At 43.4% G+C, this 17,166-nt stretch overlaps 2 protein-coding genes across 2 annotated transcripts in view; both read right to left on the reverse strand.

Annotated features, from left to right (window-relative positions):
- The window catches only part of LOC143843835 (prosaposin-like), a 45,623-nt gene extending 41,283 nt beyond the window's left edge, over positions 1–4,340 (reverse strand). Inside the window, exon 1 of the mRNA XM_077350531.1 lies at positions 3,576–4,340. Coding sequence (XP_077206646.1) covers positions 3,576–3,636 — 61 coding nt within the window. The 5' untranslated portion in view covers positions 3,637–4,340. The remainder of the gene's footprint in view (positions 1–3,575) is intronic.
- Positions 4,341–5,607: 1,267 nt separating this feature from the next.
- LOC143843833 (prosaposin-like) overlaps positions 5,608–17,166 on the reverse strand; it is a 33,223-nt gene continuing 21,664 nt past the window's right edge. The window contains exons 8-14 of the mRNA XM_077350529.1: positions 16,531–16,644; positions 12,626–12,721; positions 10,947–11,127; positions 10,662–10,825; positions 8,817–8,897; positions 7,837–7,944; positions 5,608–7,679 (exon numbers count right to left, since the gene is read on the reverse strand). Of these exons, the coding sequence (XP_077206644.1) occupies positions 7,644–7,679; positions 7,837–7,944; positions 8,817–8,897; positions 10,662–10,825; positions 10,947–11,127; positions 12,626–12,721; positions 16,531–16,644 (780 nt within the window). The 3' untranslated portion in view covers positions 5,608–7,643. The remainder of the gene's footprint in view (positions 7,680–7,836; positions 7,945–8,816; positions 8,898–10,661; positions 10,826–10,946; positions 11,128–12,625; positions 12,722–16,530; positions 16,645–17,166) is intronic.

Raw genomic sequence — 17,166 nt, forward strand, 5'->3', positions numbered from 1 at the left:
TTCCAAAATGGGAGCTCCCTCCAGAGCACTGCAGACTTTCTTAACCAGGGTTTCATGGAACCATGGGTTTTTTCGACAGCTCTGGAAGGCTTTCCCACACGGGTGGGAGTTAATTTTTTGTACATATTTTAAACATTTGGTAAACATTTATCATGTGACATAACCATATATAGTCATGTCAGCCTGCCCTCCCCTCCAAAAATGGCCAATGATGGCTGTGGAGATGGTGGGAAGGGGAGGGCATGTGTACATGGGCATGTACACAGCTATGCTTCCCAACCATATTCTGCTCCATTGTGTAACTTCTAGAGTTTCTTGAAGCCTGAAGAATGTTTCAGGGGTTTCCCAAGGGTAAAAAAGTTGAGAAAGGTGGTTCTAGAGGGTCTGCGAATCTTTTTGCAAGAACAGGCAAGCCCTTTTGTCTTCTCAGAGGAGGGCAGAGACTGCTTCGACAGAAGGGGATGCAAAATACTCCCACCAGTTCTGAAAGGCGCTCTGCCCCAAACCCCGCTTCCAGCTCACCTTAGAGCAGAGATTCCCAAGCAGGGGTCTGTGGGAGTTCTGAAAGGGAGCAAAATGAGGGCTAAGGGTAGTGAGGCCACTTCTGGGGGCATGGCAGGGCCTTGGCCAGCTGTCATCACTTCCTGAGCTCCTTGAAATCTGAACAATTATTTCAGGGGCTCCTCCATGGTCAAAAGGTAGGAAAGGGCTGCCTTAGAGCAGGGGTAATCAAACCTGTGGTCCTCCAGATGTTCGTGGACTACAATTCCCATGAGCCCCTGCCAGCATTTGCTGGCAGGGGCTCATGGGAATTGCAGTCCATGAACATCTGGAGGACCACAGGTTGACTACCCCTGCCTTAGAGCATCAGCCTGAAAATGTGGGAACAAACAGCTAAGCCCTATGAATGCCAAGAAGCTGAGGGGCATCAAGGGGGTACAGCCTTGACGGTTCCATCCATTGTAAAATGGAACTGCCTTTCATTCATGGCAGTGCAGAGGATTTCGGAGAGATGTACTCTGTGTCCATAGGCAGTTATAAGCCAACAGCTGTTCTCAGCTGAGTGCCAGAAGTGCAGGCTGTGCAAGATACTAATCTTCTTTTGTTTCTATGAGTTGCTTCAAGGTTTAGAGTGCTTAAGAGGCCAAACAGAGTTGTGCACAAGGCTGGCAACACCACTTCCCTGTAGCTTCCTTCACCCCACCTCCGCTCCAAACTGGGCAGCTTCAGGTTGGTGGGTGGAAGAATGAGTAGGGGGCAAATTGGATGTCTGCCACAGGAGGGGAGGCTTGGTCAAAGACTCTTTCCTCTTCTCTGTGGGTCAGAAAGCTGCTTGAGCTGTGTGATGACTAGGTCCAAGAGTTTCCATGGAGCCCTTCCCAACCCGTCCATCTCAAAGGGTTCAAATAGGTTTCATGCCTTCTCCAGTGTGAAGCCGTTTTCAATCAAAGAGGGAATAGATGGCTGTCTCAGTAACATCCTACCTGCTTAATATCTTCTTGTGAAGAAAAAAGCATTGAAGGAATTGTTACAATACCACATAAAAAGTGAATGGTACTTCTGATGACATGCCAGCCCTCTGATTGGCTCTCAGGTGAGAGGGCCCTCTCCCATTGAGGGCCACTCAGAGGTTCTTCTCCAGGCCCCCCTTCCCACTTCACCCAAGCACGGAAAGCCTGCAGGAGGTAAGCTGTGCAGCTTGAGTGACACCCCCCCCAGGCATGTGCTGACATGCTCCTCTGGACCCCCACACCACTCCACCACCTCCTATCTAGCCAAAGGCTGCAAAACCCTGTTCACCTGCACTCCACCACAGCTGCTCACCCACTCTGCTCTGCCAAACACGGCAGGCAACAGTCTGAGTCTGAGTGCCAAAAGGCTACACCACCCATGCTGAGCCACAGCCAGCGGGGAGGGTGCCAGGAGAGCTCCAGCAGAGCGGGCCAACCCAGCCACCAAGCTCACCCACCCTGCTCTGAAGGAGCCCCCCCCTGCCCTCCATGCTCCCCTGCTGCAGCTCTCCAGTTGCCTTGCCCTGCACTAGCAGCCACAGGAGGCCACTGGCTAAGCAGCCTCCATACTCCTCCCCAGTGTGCCTACCCAGCCCCTGCCCTCCGGCAACCATCCCGTGCTGGCAAGTGGTGCATCAGCTGGAAGGGCTCCTATACAGCATGTCATCCCAACTAGCCAGCTGGCCTGCACTGCTCTGTGCCTGTTTTTTCTTTTTAAACAGGCTATACCAGTAGTAGTTATTATAGCTTGAGCCAACTTTGCTAGATGAGTGGCAGCTATGGAACATACATTACTGGAAGCAACCTTGATTAAATATGACCTACCGCAGCCTTCCCCTTTCCTTATGCCATCCAATAACCTTTGAACAACTCTACTTGACACAAGGATTATGCAGCAAATGCAACAATTTCTTAAAACTCCTTTCAGCTGAACCTGGAGAGCTGTAACCAATTTGGACACAGAAAGGTGGGCAGCATTTCATTACAGACACAACATGGATGAGGCTATTTTGGAGCTGTCCTGGTTCCATGGAGGTCCACCTGTTCAGTGGCAAGCTGGTATGAATTCTGACATAAGGATGAAGGTGCAAAGATAAACCTGTTCCCCAAAAAACTTAGTGTATCTTCACTTACCTAGGGGAGGGGAAAGCCACTAAAATGAGGATGGAGCTAATCCCACCTACAAACAGGCATTTTGAGAAGTAGAGACCTATGACTGCCCATTTGCCTTTCAAAATGAGCCTAGCTTTCCCCATAATGCAAATCTTAAGACATTTCCAAAAACCTGTCCTACACTGGGTTACTAAAACCAGCTGTGTGCAAGCTCTGCCTAGAAGCCGAAGACGCCTTGTAACGCTGAAACTGGTTTGGCAAGGCAATGTGAGTAAGCAGAAGAGTGTTGGCACATTTGATATCAACCATGAAATCAAGTAGTTTGCTCTTCTGCCACAAACTTTAGTTGATAAAAGTGGTCCCCCCTCCCCACTCTAATTGCCAAGTGAAAAGAAACTGGAGTGCAGATTCTATGCCACTTTGTGTTGGGCCATAAAACTACGAGGACTCGGTTGTGACTAAAGATGAAATCAACGGCTGAACTGTATTCTTGCTGGGTCAATAAGACAGGGAGGTGGAAATCACATCCCAATTGGGTACATAATGTAGACGTAGTGGACTATACCTCTGGACACTACTGCCCCCCCTTCCTCTCGCATCATATTAAAGTATTGGCCTAAAAGGTTCGGTGTATAGGCATTAGCTCTTTAGACTAGACCAGAGCATATCTTGTCAATCTCCACTGAAATAAGGCACAAAGAACAAATCCAAGGCATTCTGCTTGCTTGCCTCCATCATCCAGTTTTCACTTTGCAGCTAGTTAAAAATGCCCATCTGTGCCTTCATGGTGCAGAAAAGAATCTCAAAGTCTACAAAGATCTCTGTCCTGTTCTAGAAACTTTTATTCCACATTTCTTTCGGAGGAGAGCAAACCAGAAGGGAGCTCATTTATTACCCATTATAGGATGACAATCTGACCCGTGCAGAATCTAGTAAAAGGTCTGACCTTACCTCGATAAGAAGCCAAGTAGAGCGCTATCAGCAGCACCCAGCCTTTCCATAAGCCTTCCATGCTCTTGGTGTGAATGACTGCTGTGGCGATGAGGACAGCTTAAACCGGTGTCTCCTGTGCACAATGAGCCGTCCTGCAACAGGCAGCAAGATGGAGAGAGACTGCCACCCACACCCCACAGGTTTCACAAGTACCACTTACCACACCCATCCCCAGGCTAGCATAATTAAAGGCACCTAATATGTAGGAGTAGAACCCGGATTTTCCACATCATAGCCAGTCCCTTCCAGCTCACGAGATGCTGCTTCTCTTCATTCTTGTTACTTAAGCAAGAAGTCGAGTACCTCCAAGTCCCCAAGTCATTCATGTGGGTTTTTTGGTCTATTCTTCATCTAGTTGAAACACCTACCTAAGCTATCGTCGGCCTCTTCAGGTACCTTTATTAAAATTCAAGTCTACCAGTGGGAAGAAAATGCAGAACATGGCTGTTTTTGCTTTTTAATTCCTAACATGGGCTGTTTTAATAAATGATTATCATAACACGGTAGCTGCTCATTTGGTTTGGGGAAGGAGAGATGGTAAGGCATCATAGGAGCCAGCCACGATTCACAACATGCTGTACTATTTTTCAGCTAGTAGGTTTCAAATTCTCTTCATCTGATGTTGACTTGCAAATTATGGCCCCACTTTGAAAAAGGTGTGCTGGTTTAAAAGCAGGAGTAAGAGAGTTTACTGTGCCTTCATACAGAAACAGGAAAAAAAACCATGGAAGATGCTTATGAGTACAAATTTTTACCATGACCTCCTGCCTCCAGCAATCCTTTCCAGCTCCCAAGACCATCTCTGGGATCACAAAGCCTTCACGAACAAGCCTCCTCCCTTGTTGGGGGAAGGAAGTTGCCCCTCTTAATGGCAAAGCTGTGCTTGCGGAGGGAGCAGGTTTAAATCCTTCTCTGCAATATGCCCCATGTTGGATCCCTAGGATTACCAAACCCATCTGGGTACCTTTCAAAAGATTGAAGGGGAAATCCATACTCCTCTTGTCAACAGATCAATAACTTCTAGCTAAATTATCAAGAAAGAAGGCTATAGATTTGGTGTTGCCCCTAAACTTCTGCCTGTTGTTCAGTTCTAGCAGGTGCCTTTGTTCTAGGATTGAATACAAAAACAAAACTTGGAGCAAGAGTATGACTGTCAATCTGTTGAAACTTTCAGTTCTCCCTGTTAAGTGGCCCAGGCTGGCTCCTTTTCTCCCTTATGAAACATTGGCCAGTGTGGTATAGGGGTACTACTAAGAGTTCTGACAAAGACCCAGAGGTAACCATTTTAGTTGCCAGAGTTTTAACTAAGATGCTTTTATAATATGCTGACTACCTTGTATTTTATCTTTTATAATTTATTTAATCATTTTAAGATCTGTTTGGTTATGTAACCCCATGGCCTATTTTATTACTTTGTTGAAATTTTAAACCCTATTTTTATATGTCTTATACATATTTTATGCCAATAAAAGGTTACTGACTGACTGACTAAGAGTTGTAAGTTTGAATCCCCATATGTACCATGAGAATTCATGGAATGAATGTGGAATCACACCCAGCTTGCCAGATTAAAAGTCCGCACTCCTAACCACAACACAAGCTGGCCTCTTTAGGGGAGAAAAAAGAATAATAATAAAACTGAATACATGAATTAGTACTTATAGCCACCACAAGACGTCCATGGTTGTCTTTTGTTTCTACCTCTTTAGAGGATCACAATTTGACGTGTTAACCCAAATGGTATATATTCTGCTTAGAACTACAGACGACATAACACTTTTGCTTACTGAACTGCTCCAACACTTTTATATTTTTATATCCAACTTTTATATACTTTTATATCCAACACTAAATATTTTATTTAGACTACACTAGGCATTTCCACCAGGGGACTCTGCTGTGGTCAAGTTTTCAGCACTAGCGAAATAATGCAATGCCACCAGTAAGAGAATGTCTGTAATGCATGTCAAAAACTCACAAAGGAGACAGATTTACAGTTACATATTTATTGTTAAATTACAGAAGCCTTAGTGCAAAAAACGCCCCCAGTGGTTTGTTAAAGCAACTGCTTATTTTCCCCAGTTCACATCTAGAACATGAAAATAAAATGGTTATGCTAAAATATGAAGCAGAGATGAAGACAGACTCCTCCCGTGCCGAATTCTGACAATCCTTGTCCCATGAGATTATGACGGTCTATTTCCCACATAGAAAATGAGCACACACACGCAAGTAGAAATTCTAGTCAAGAAAAAAGTGGCATCTACAAGGTCTGGCCATCAAATGTGTCAACAGCCTCTAGAGCAAAGAGCCCCCCCTACTTGGGAGAAGACATAAGCCCCAGATGCCATAGCTGTCAATGTTGACATCGGCAATAATTGGACAAGGAAACACGGGATAAACAGCCTGCTTTTTGGGGGGAACTTTGAAGCAAATAGCAGTTTTGTTTTCGCCCAAAAAGATCTGGTTGAAGCCCTCACCAACGGCTTGTATGAAGAATAAAAAGGAGGAAGCCACGTGGCCATCACAGCGATGGAATTAAATCAAAGCATTTATTAGTTTGCTGCCACTGGAATGAGTCCCATCCCAATTCTGCAACCTGAATGTTTTTCCACATTGTCATGCACTGGATGTGCTGGAATATTCAGCCTCCTTCCTAGGGCTTCTTTTAAGCAGTTGATAATTTGCAGGACTAAAATGAACTGATTAAAACAGCTGTGTGCTGGGAGGTTCAGGGGCATTCTGTGGTGGCGAAACATTGCCCTCTTCCAGAGGGCATACAGGCATGGAGAGCACCACGAGCCACTAGTTGAGGACAGAAGTGACATTAGCTCCTTGCACCAACAGCAGTGGCACTACACAGGCAGGAGCCATCAGCCTTTACTAAACTCAAAAGGTCAAACAGGGTCAAGACATGTACTGCTAGCACGGCACTCTGCCTCTAAGGTACTTCGGGTATTACACCAAGGAGTGGCAGCTCATGCAAGAGGGTCACAGCATGTCATAAGGGACTGCTAGAAAAGGATGGGTTCCAACACTAGAGGTGCCAGAGAGAGAATCTTGCAGCTAATCTGAAACCTCCACTGGGAAGGTTACTTGGCAAACATATGCTTCGTACTTGCAAACTCTCCTGCCTTTTCAGTCAACATGTGCGTGGCTAGCTCTCTTGCCAGAACACACCAGGCACACTACTGGGGGGTGGAGAGGATCCTTTAAATATGGCTCTCTGTTTTCAAGGTATTGAAGTAATGTTTTAAAATGAACAGGTGCCCCAGTGCTGAACTCTGTTTAACTTTGTTTAAAGTGTACAGCTTGCTACTATGTGGCTCTCAAAAACAATTAGGAACTGCCTGTTGCATCACTTTCCCACAGATGCTTGGACTCCCTAGCTCTGATATCGGCCACCCATTCCAATATGACCTTAGCTCAGGCCACACACCAACATGTTCACAGTTAGTCAGAGACTTGGCCTCAGCTGCATTACAGACAGAGTCATGTAGCCACTCAGGAACATCCTTCCTTCCGCGGGCAACTTCTGGGATTTATGCAGCTTTATCCCAGCAAGCAGGATTAAATTTGGGGGTTCTTCTACCCAGTATCTGGGCAAAATGATAATTGAAATGATACTCTCTTGCAATGACCAGTAGTCTTACTCTAGCAAGCCATCCATCAGTAAGAATGCCTTTGAAAAAAAATTACCCATTGATTTTTAAAGTCAGACACAATGCTGTGGTGCCTTTAGTTTATTTCTACTCTTAAAGGCACTCAGCTAATTGAACAACTTTGCTAAATTGCTGCATTTCATGTACCATTAAGGAACTAAAAACTGGAGTCAGAAATAGCATCAGATCAACATGGTGGATCATTCCACAGTAGTAGCACTGCTACGTCAAAAGAAAAATCACAAAAAGTTACTTAATATTTGGAGGGAAGAGGAAATAAGGACACCAGGATTTAGTTCTGCCAGTCTAAGCCTCTCCTCTTGTTTTCTTCAAGAAAAAAAATTACCCAAGCAAGAGTTTTCTTCTAGTTCCACACGTGTTGTTTACAGTGGTCAATAGCCTAGGAGACAGGAAGACGAGAAGGTCAGAATTAACCTGACTCCCTACTCATACATTGACATGTTTGTTCTCAAGTCATACTTAGTAAAAAAACAAAAACAAAAGCCAGAGGCTGCAGGACGTGAGTGATCATAAACACAGAAATCCAGTTTACTCACATTGCATTTAGTTGCCGTTTCCATGTTCTTACACCAATAGCCAGGTCCCCAGACACACATTTCTGATCCCAACAGAGGCTTTGTGGATTCCACACAGACACCAAGTTTCTGTAAAGTGAAAAAAGGAAGGGAAAAGTGGGCTGTGTGACCTGGGGCTACTTTCCTTATCTTTACCTAGTTTCTCACAGGGCTGTTGGAATAGAACAGGGAAGGGAGAACCATGCATGCCATTCTCCATTTCAAGGAGGAAGGGGGAAATCATGCACCCTAGTATAAACACAAATGCCTTCCCCCCCCCCCAAGAGAGAAGTTCTGTTGAGACTCTGTTGCAGCCAACAAGAATGTATTTTGCAGTACCTCAGAAATAGCCATACTGCTGAAGTCTCTTCAGGTGGGCTTTTGAGCACAAAAAGTTATGCTTCAATGTATTAGTTTAAGTCGGACTATGAACCTACCATGTGCTCAAAAAAGTTAACAGGCTTTTGTTTTCCTCTCTTTCTAAGAGCCCAAAATATTAGCATAAGAATCTGCTGCCCACACCATGTGTGGAGCCCTAAATGGCTCTGAAATGTCACATTTTTAAAGTCAAGATACACTGGAAGGGTGGGTGGATGCTTGCATGAACAGGAAGATGAAGGGAATGACCGGCAAAGACTTTTATGAGACTACAGAGTGTCTTGTATATGCTTTATGTGTCACTTAGTTCTAAAGTTAAATAATTTCAGTTCTGCAACTGAACTCTCAGTTGACCCTCTTGCTCTGAGTCTTGCCACACTTTGACTCTCTGATCTTAAAAAAAGGTAGCAGGCCCCTGTATTAACATGTCAATTTGGCTTGGAAAATGCCTTGGTTTTCCCTGAATACTGTATGAGTCTTACATATTTTCAGGAAATAACTCCATGCAGAATTGTTTAAAATGAAGTGCACAAAATTGGAAATGCTGGAATTATATGTTTTTGTCCCTGAGCTGCAATACTTACAATACATACAAAACTAGGATCCACCAGTTCTGTCAAAAGCTCCAAAACCATTGGTTCATACTCATCCACAAACTCTTCACACTATTTGAAAGGAAGGGGAGAGGGAAGGAGAAAAGAGGATGAGATGAATTCCCTATTACTCCATCCTGGGAGATGGACAATTAAAAAACAAAACCAGGGCCAGCTGTTACAGAATGCAATCCTGCTGAAGTCAACCATAGTAGTGTCCCACAGATTTTGATAAAAGTCATAACAAGTTCAGCACTAAAGGCCTTAGGAATCGGCTTTAGCTGGATTGTACAGCAGCAGTGCACACGTGTAGCCTGTCTGTTAAGAAAGTGTGGCTACTTTAACAGACATCCCTTTACAAATCACTGCCAACAAGGTAGCACACACACAAGTGGACTGCTGCATGTGACAAGCTTCAGCCATGGCCTGCATCACATCTGTCTGAACTTCAGGTAGCATCTTCCTAGGGGAAAACTCCTCCCACTGATACATTTGAAATGCTTCTTGTTCCTGAGTCAGAAGCTACTTCCCACCCCCCACTCCGGGTCAAAAAGCAAGCTGTTCTCTCATCAAGAATACAGCAGACTTATGCCTGAAATGAGATGCTGAAGGACATGAGTGGGGAATCACGTGCACCTGGCATCAACCAGAGATTACTAGCACCATCACTATAACATCTAGCAAAAACTTGCAAATTAAGTGACTACATGCAAGTTGCTCACGGATTTTAGAACTGTTGGTTCTTATATGCTGCTTTTCTCTACCTGAAGGAGTCTCAAAGCGGCTTACAATCACCTTCCCTTTCCTCTCCTCTTCCCACAACAGACACCCTGTGAGGTGGGTGAGGCTGAGAGAGCCCTGATATTACTTCTCGGTTAGAACAACTTTATCAGTGCTGTGGAGAGCCCAAGGTCACCCAGCTGGCTGCATGTGGGGGAGCAGGAAATCAAACCCGGCTCACCAGATTAGAAGTCCACACTCTTAATAACAAGCATTTCCCTTGATTTCTTGTACTGCTGAAGGGTATGAACACGTTACTGTAGTAACTGCAGCTACAGCTTTATAGCCAAATGCACAGGTCATACTGCTAATCAAATAAACCACTAGGACATTCTGGCAGTCCCGCAGCCGGATGTGCCGCGCTCCTCGGGCCCCCCTCCCGCGGCGGGCAGCGCTCACCGAAGGGAGAAGACCATGGCCAATGAGTCGGGGACGCGGCAGGCCCGGTCTTCACGCCGTGGCAAAGGCCTCGCATCCCCAGCGTAGCATGGCTATCCTCCCCGCCTATCATGGCCCATTTACCCCTTAGCCTTTTATTTATACTGCTCCGCAGGAGCAGTTTAAAGATAGTTATATTGTTTTATTTAAAATGTTGTTACCTGCCTCAGGACACAAATGAGGGGCAGAACGTAAATTAAATAAACAAATGTTATTATAACTGTTACAAAAATTGCCCAACACTATTCTACCTGCTAGGGTTTCTCACTGCTGCAAAATCTCTAGACTACTAATCTTTAAATCTACTTGAGTAAATTCCACAATTTATAGCTGTCTTATTCTATCATTATCTTACCCTAATTAAAAATTAGCTGCTCATATATATAGGAACTCTAGGCAAATATTACTACTCGCTAAGATCAGTTGGGTTACCACCTCATGCTCTGGTGAGATCCTGCCTCGAAAATCTAGTTTGTGTTCTAAGTTCTTGGGCAGGGGGTTGTACATTCAGAAGCAAGCTTCTACCAAAAGTGAACTCAAAACATGGCATTTTTTAAAAATCTGTGGCACTTCCAGTTAACCCATACCCATTTTAACCCTTCCCATCAACTATTTTACCTGGTTACGGTAAGACTCCGGCAACATGCTGCAGATTTTTTCCAAAGCTTCCTTAATTTCTATAGCCGTAGCATTCTTTAGCAGTTGTTTGTCCAAATAGGCTATAACCATTTTGCATACATCACAAACATCATCACTCACTGATTGCACTGGAACGACTCTCTCTGAGAATTCAGAAAATCAAGTTATGATCATGATTTTAAGAGTTAAAACACAGTACTGCTTTGCGCGTGCATAAAACATGTACGCATTCTGCACACTATATCGTCTTACTTATGTTCTTACCAGCAGGCACAGCCTTGTTTGTGCAGCATTTCAGCATAATGCATACCAATTTGGGATCAGTGGCCTCCAGCAGCATATCAATGACTGCTTTGCCATAGACTTCCACAAAGCTCCTGCACTCTTCTCTCCCTTTTGCAGGCAGCACAGCACAGACGGCCTTCATGGCTTGCACCATCTCCTCCTGGGACATAAAGACAGCCAGCGTGTTTTTGAAAGGTCAATATTTCTAAGTTTTATATGGGACACCAACACCTTACCTGTCCCAAGTCAAAACAGGTTTCTAAAGCCACTTGCCTAGCACAACTCAATAAGCATCTTTTGTATCTTAAATTGAAGCGCTATATAAATTAATCTCATTTTTTAATGAGTGGCATTCAAAAACCCTACAAAATACACCAAAATTTGATTCCAATTTATGACCAACATCCCTCAAGTGACATGCCGGGCTGAGCTTCTTAACTTGTCCTGAGGCCAGAGAGACCAGACAAACTCAGCATGGCCAGTCACTTGTGGGGAGCTTCCATGCTTGGGTGGAGATGGATGAGGCAAGTAACTAGTCTCTTTTAATTATTTATTTTCACAACTGGGAAAGTGTCCGCCATTAATAACTAACCTTGACATTTTTATATTTCAAATGTTTTTGTGAACTACAACTGAACCCAAAGGACTGATTAGCTTTTTAAACCAAAAATTATCATAGTGCATAATTTGGATGTTATGACACAGTTTACTAATTTGCTTCTGATTTACTTGTTCCTTATATCTATACTCTTATGATCCTTGTTCCACTGTCTGAGGAAGAGTGCTTGCACTCGAAAGCGCACGCCTTGAATAAATCTTTGTTGGTCTTAAAGGTGCTATTGGAATCAAATTTGGTTGTGCTACTTCAGACCAATATGACTACTCACTTGAATCATAATACAACAATGACAGTACACAGAGCCTGACATATTAGGACCATCTAAGACACTGCAGTTTTCCTGCATGATGCAGGGACTAGGATACCAGAGCCTGGTGAAATCAATGCAACAACACTTGCCCTTCAATCCACATGAATGGGAACCATAAATACTGGGAAAAGGCACACATAGTTAGGGCATGGGGCGGTCAAACACTCTCATTCGCCCTAAAGAAGGCCACTTGGAAAGTCAACCTCTACATGTTACAAATAGCTTTAATCCAAGGACATAAGTAACAGGCAGTGAAGATCAGCCATGTCTTACAAATACGATCCATGGTTTCACAGGATTATGCCTGGTTTAACAAACTGAACTGCTATGTGTTTCAGGCTGCAATAATTACAGTTACTAGAAAATAAACCACATTAGGATACAAAAACAGGGGCAAGAAAGGTTATGCTTTCTTGCTGAGAAACTATCAGGACAGGAAAAGACCTAAAACCATTTGGAGTCGCTTTGAGGTACAGAACAGCACCAGGCTGAAAACAAAGCAAAACTTAAAACAGAAAACAAAGTAGGCTTAGAGCTAGTACACTTTTGATAAGCACAGTATGGAAGGTTCTTTGCCTTGGAAAAATACCTGTAAAGAATCGAAACTTTCTTCTTACTCTCGCTGAACATTTGCCATACACTGCCTAGACAGCAAGGTGTAATCAGCATTTTTAGGGCAAAAGGCACTTGGGCCCCTATCCAAAGGATGGTTTGATGCTGCACACATACCTCGGACTTATTGCTCTCTAGAAGGCTGGCCACCTCTTCCACCATAACCTCACATGCATCACAGAGAGAGAAAGATTCTGCTTGACTCTGGCTATTCTGCATGTCAAAATTACAAAGAATAAATTAGTATTCCACCAAGCACATCCAGAAGATAAAATCAGAAATTGAAACATGAAATGCAGTACAACACTGGCCCTAGTATACCCACAAGCTGTAAAGCTTATATGGCTATAGGCATTTAAACCAGTGAATTACTAAAAACAACCCGGTTTGTATTAAATTCCTATTATACCATAAACACACCAGTCCTTTAGTAGTGAGTTCTCAACAGAGACCAATTAAGACCATACTCAGACTAATGCACTTCAATACAGCCTGGGAGATGGGGGGGGGGAGTGAGGAGTCCCCAGAATTCAGTCGTCTGCAACAGTTACCTAGAATAGCAGCATCAGGTATTTGGGGGTCCAGGGACACTGACAGGCTCTATCCACTTCAATTCTAAAGACTGTGTACATTTGCTTAAGTCAGGGGTAGTCACAAACTGCGGCTCTCCAGATGTCCATGGACTACAATTCCCATGAGCCCCGGGCTCATGGGAATTGTAGTCCATTCTCATCTGGAGGGCCGCAATTTAACTACCCGACTTAATTAATGCCTGAATAAACAACAGGCCAGATGTAGGTGAGTTTCACCAGGTCAAAGTACCCTGGATGGGGCTGTGTTAATCTCTGAATAAACGGTTTTGGAGCCTGGGTGTACTGCTTGACCAAGCTTTGTTCCTCGATGCTCTTGCCAATTCAGGAGGCATCTGCGCTAGCCACATTGCCTCTGTGACATCCAGGCTAGGCTTTTGCAAGGCTGTTCTAGAGGCTACCTTTGAAGCTTCTTGCAAGCTAGGATTAGGGGCATAAAGTTAAGAACCTTCGCAGATGACCTTGTTAAGAACCTTTGCAGGTTAGTCCTGGAAGACCCTTTAATCGAGGAATCGAGTTATTAATGGTTAAATAAATTGCAAGACTCTGCTGCCTTATAGGGCTTCAAGGTTAATAAACAGATGACAAAGATGTTAACAAAAAGTATAAAAACACAAGAGCAAACAGAACTGATGAATAAAACATGGAACAGGTATTTGGATATCACTTTGACAAATATGAACTGTATATTATTTCAAATGTTAAAATACGGAATGAAGAAAAATGGGCTAATATAGGATAAAGTGCAACAGTCTGTTGAAGAGAAAAACTGTGATTAAGATTAATGTTTTACCTTGAATTTCAGTTTTGACAACTGATGCACCATTTAAACAATGACAGAAAGATATATCTAAATCTATATGGCAAAGGACAAAACCATGCCATAAACATATGGCAATAGAAGATACAGAATGAAGAGGAGGACTGGGCTTACCAGGTCAGAAACTGTATTTTGTTGCTTGTTGTTTAGTTTGGATGAAAGAATGGGTATTTTTGAGAATTAAAAGGGTACCAGAGTTAGGTTTGAAATCTGGATGGTACAGATACTCGTGATACAATGAAGTTTAAACATGGATTTTAAAAATTATATCAGATGTGCCATTTTGAGAGTATGGAATAAATATAAAATTCGATACTGTCCGAAAAACCTTCGTGGATCTCAACACAAGGTATTTTTTAGAGGAGAAATGGAAAATAAGCAAAGTGGTTAACATATCGTGACCTATTAGATTTCTCGCAAAGGGAATGTAAAATAAGTGAGAATTGATAACAGGATACACTCGTCAATGGCTCTTTTATGTATAATTATTATATCAGGAAGTTTTAAAGTAGATAAAGGATCTTATGGTTTTGACGAATCCAAGACTGAATTTGAAAAAAAAAATGTAAAAATGATGAACTTGTTATTGCTAAAATTTATAAAATCTTGTTGAAACAAAAATTAAAGAATGAATTACAAAATGGAGTAAAAAAATGGGATATAATATACAAATGGATATAATATACAAGTGTATATTATATGATAAAGGTATGATAAAGGACCAAAATGGTATGAACCTAACAGAAGCAGAAGAGATTTTAAAAAGGTGGCAAAATTATACAGGAGAACTATACAAGAGCAAGCTTAACGTCCCTGATAACCACGAGGGGGGAGTCACTGACCTGGAGCCAGACATCCTGAAATGTGAAGTCAAATGGACTTTAGGAAGTCTGAGCAACAATAAAGCTAGTGGAGGTGACAGCATTCCAGTTGAACTATTCAAAATCTTAAAGGACAATGCAGTAAAAGTGCTACACTCAATATGCCAGCAAATTTGGAAAACTCAACAATGGCCACAAGATTGGTAAAGGTCAGTTTACATTCCAATCCCGAAGAAGGGCAATGCCAAAGAAAGTTCAAACTACCACACCATTGCACTCATTTCTCATGCTAGCAAAGTTATGCTCAAAATCCTACAAGCTAGGCTCCAGCAATATGTGGACCGAGAACTTCCAGAAGTACAGGCAGGATTTCGAAGAGGCAGAGGAACTAGAGATCAAACTGCCAACATATGCTGGATCATGGAGAAAGCTAGGGAGTTCCAGAAGAACATCTACTTCTGCTTCATTGACTATGCTAAAGCCTTTGATGGTGTGGAGCACAACAAATTGTGGCAAGTTCTTAAAGAGATGGGAATACCAGAGCATCTTATTTGTCTTTTGAGAAACTTATATGCAGGTCAAGAAGCAACAGTGAGAACTGAACATGGAATCACTGATTGATTCAAAATTGAGAAAGGAGTTCGGCAAGGCTGTATATGCCTTGCCTATTTAACTTGTATGCAGAGCACATCATGAGAAAGGCGGGATTAGAGGAGTCACAAATAGGGATCAAGATTGCAGGGAGAAATATCAACAACCTCAGATATGCAGATGATGCCACTCTAATGGCAGAAAGAGAAGAGGAACTAAAGTGCCTTTTGATATGGGTATAGGAGGAGGGTGCAAAAGTTCGCTTGAAACTCAACATCAAGAAAATGAAGATCATGGCATCCAGCCCTCTCAATTCCTGGCAAATAGATCAGGAAGAAATTGAGGTAGTGACAGAGTTTATTTTCCTGGGCTCCAATATCTCTGCAGATGAGGACTGCAGCAAAGAAATTAAGACGCTTGCTCCTGGGGAGGAAAGCTATGGCAAATCTAGACAGCATCCTAAAAAGCTGAGACATCACCCTGCCAACAAAAGTGCATCTAGTCAAGGCTATGGTCTTCTCAGTTGCAATGTATGGCTGTGAAAGTTGGACCGTAAGGAAGGCCAAGCGTCAAAGAATTGAGGCTTTTTAACTCTGGTGCTGGAGAAGACTCTTGCGAGTCCCTTGGACTGCAAGATGAACAAACTGGCCAGTCCTAGAGAAGATCAGCCCTGACTGCTCCTTAGAAGACCAGATCCTGAAGATAAAACTCAAATACTTTGGCCACCTCATGAGAAGGAAGGACTCCCTGGAGAAGAGCCTAATGCTGGGAGCGATTGAGGGCAATAGAAGAAGAGGACCACAGAGAATGAGGTGACAGACCCTCTTCCCTCCTTATTTTAGTCTATTAAACCCAAGTGTTTGTCCAAAGTCATACTGAATCACCAAAGAACCTTCCCAGGGATTGAAAAGGACTAAGGGGAGGGGCAAAGTGAGCATTCTCTGTTCTCTAGTGACTGATGAACTGTTTGATCCAAATGTACCTGAGAGATTGCTAGAAGGAACACACCATGCTATTCTAATGGCATGACTATTAATCAGAAGATCCAACCAAGTTTTAAAGCAAGCTAGTGCCACCCCTTATTTGACTCCATTCAGTGAAAAGGATTATTGCTACAGAAAGTGGTAGAGTAGCTCCATAAAAGATGCACCTCTCACACATACCAAGTTATTATGCCTAGGACTAAAAGACGCATCTTACCTTAAGGGGTTCTGCTTTCACTTCATGAATGGCTTTGGCTGGTACCAGAGTCTGGAGAGGCACGGACTTCAGAGAAGAACAGAATCCAACTATGTGACACAAGGCTTGTGGTGACTAGGGACACAGACAAAGCAGTTGTGTTATTCCCGTGTGGGATACAGAAAAGGAAGACCACTCAGCATTCTACAGACTGAGTCTTCAGAACTCCATCACCAAGGCTGTTCAGACTAGGTTATTTTGGATGATTCAAACAGAGGAAAAACAGGCTCCCCAAAGCAACTAATTGCACAGTAAAAAGCAAAAGTACAATTGCACAGTAAAAAGCAAAAGTACAAAAAGCCTAGGCTCACGGCGGTTTACACGATAAAATTACAATAAAACCCATAGCTAAAACCATTAAAACCAATTCACACTATCAATGTTAGGAAACAGGCGAGCACTAACTAACCCGACTAACCCCCCCCCCCCCAAACCGCCCCACGTTAGCCGAGGGACATCAGGTTGCTAATATGGGAGTGAGGCAGTCAGATCATTCAGATGAACCCAGGGAGCCCAGATCTAATGTCGGGACCGCCCGCCCTGGCCTCAACCATATGCCTGGCGGAAGAGCTCCGTCTTGCAGGCCCTGCGGAAAGC

The sequence above is a fragment of the Paroedura picta genome, chromosome 8 (assembly GCF_049243985.1).
Source record: "Paroedura picta isolate Pp20150507F chromosome 8, Ppicta_v3.0, whole genome shotgun sequence".
NCBI lineage: Eukaryota > Metazoa > Chordata > Lepidosauria > Squamata > Gekkonidae > Paroedura > Paroedura picta.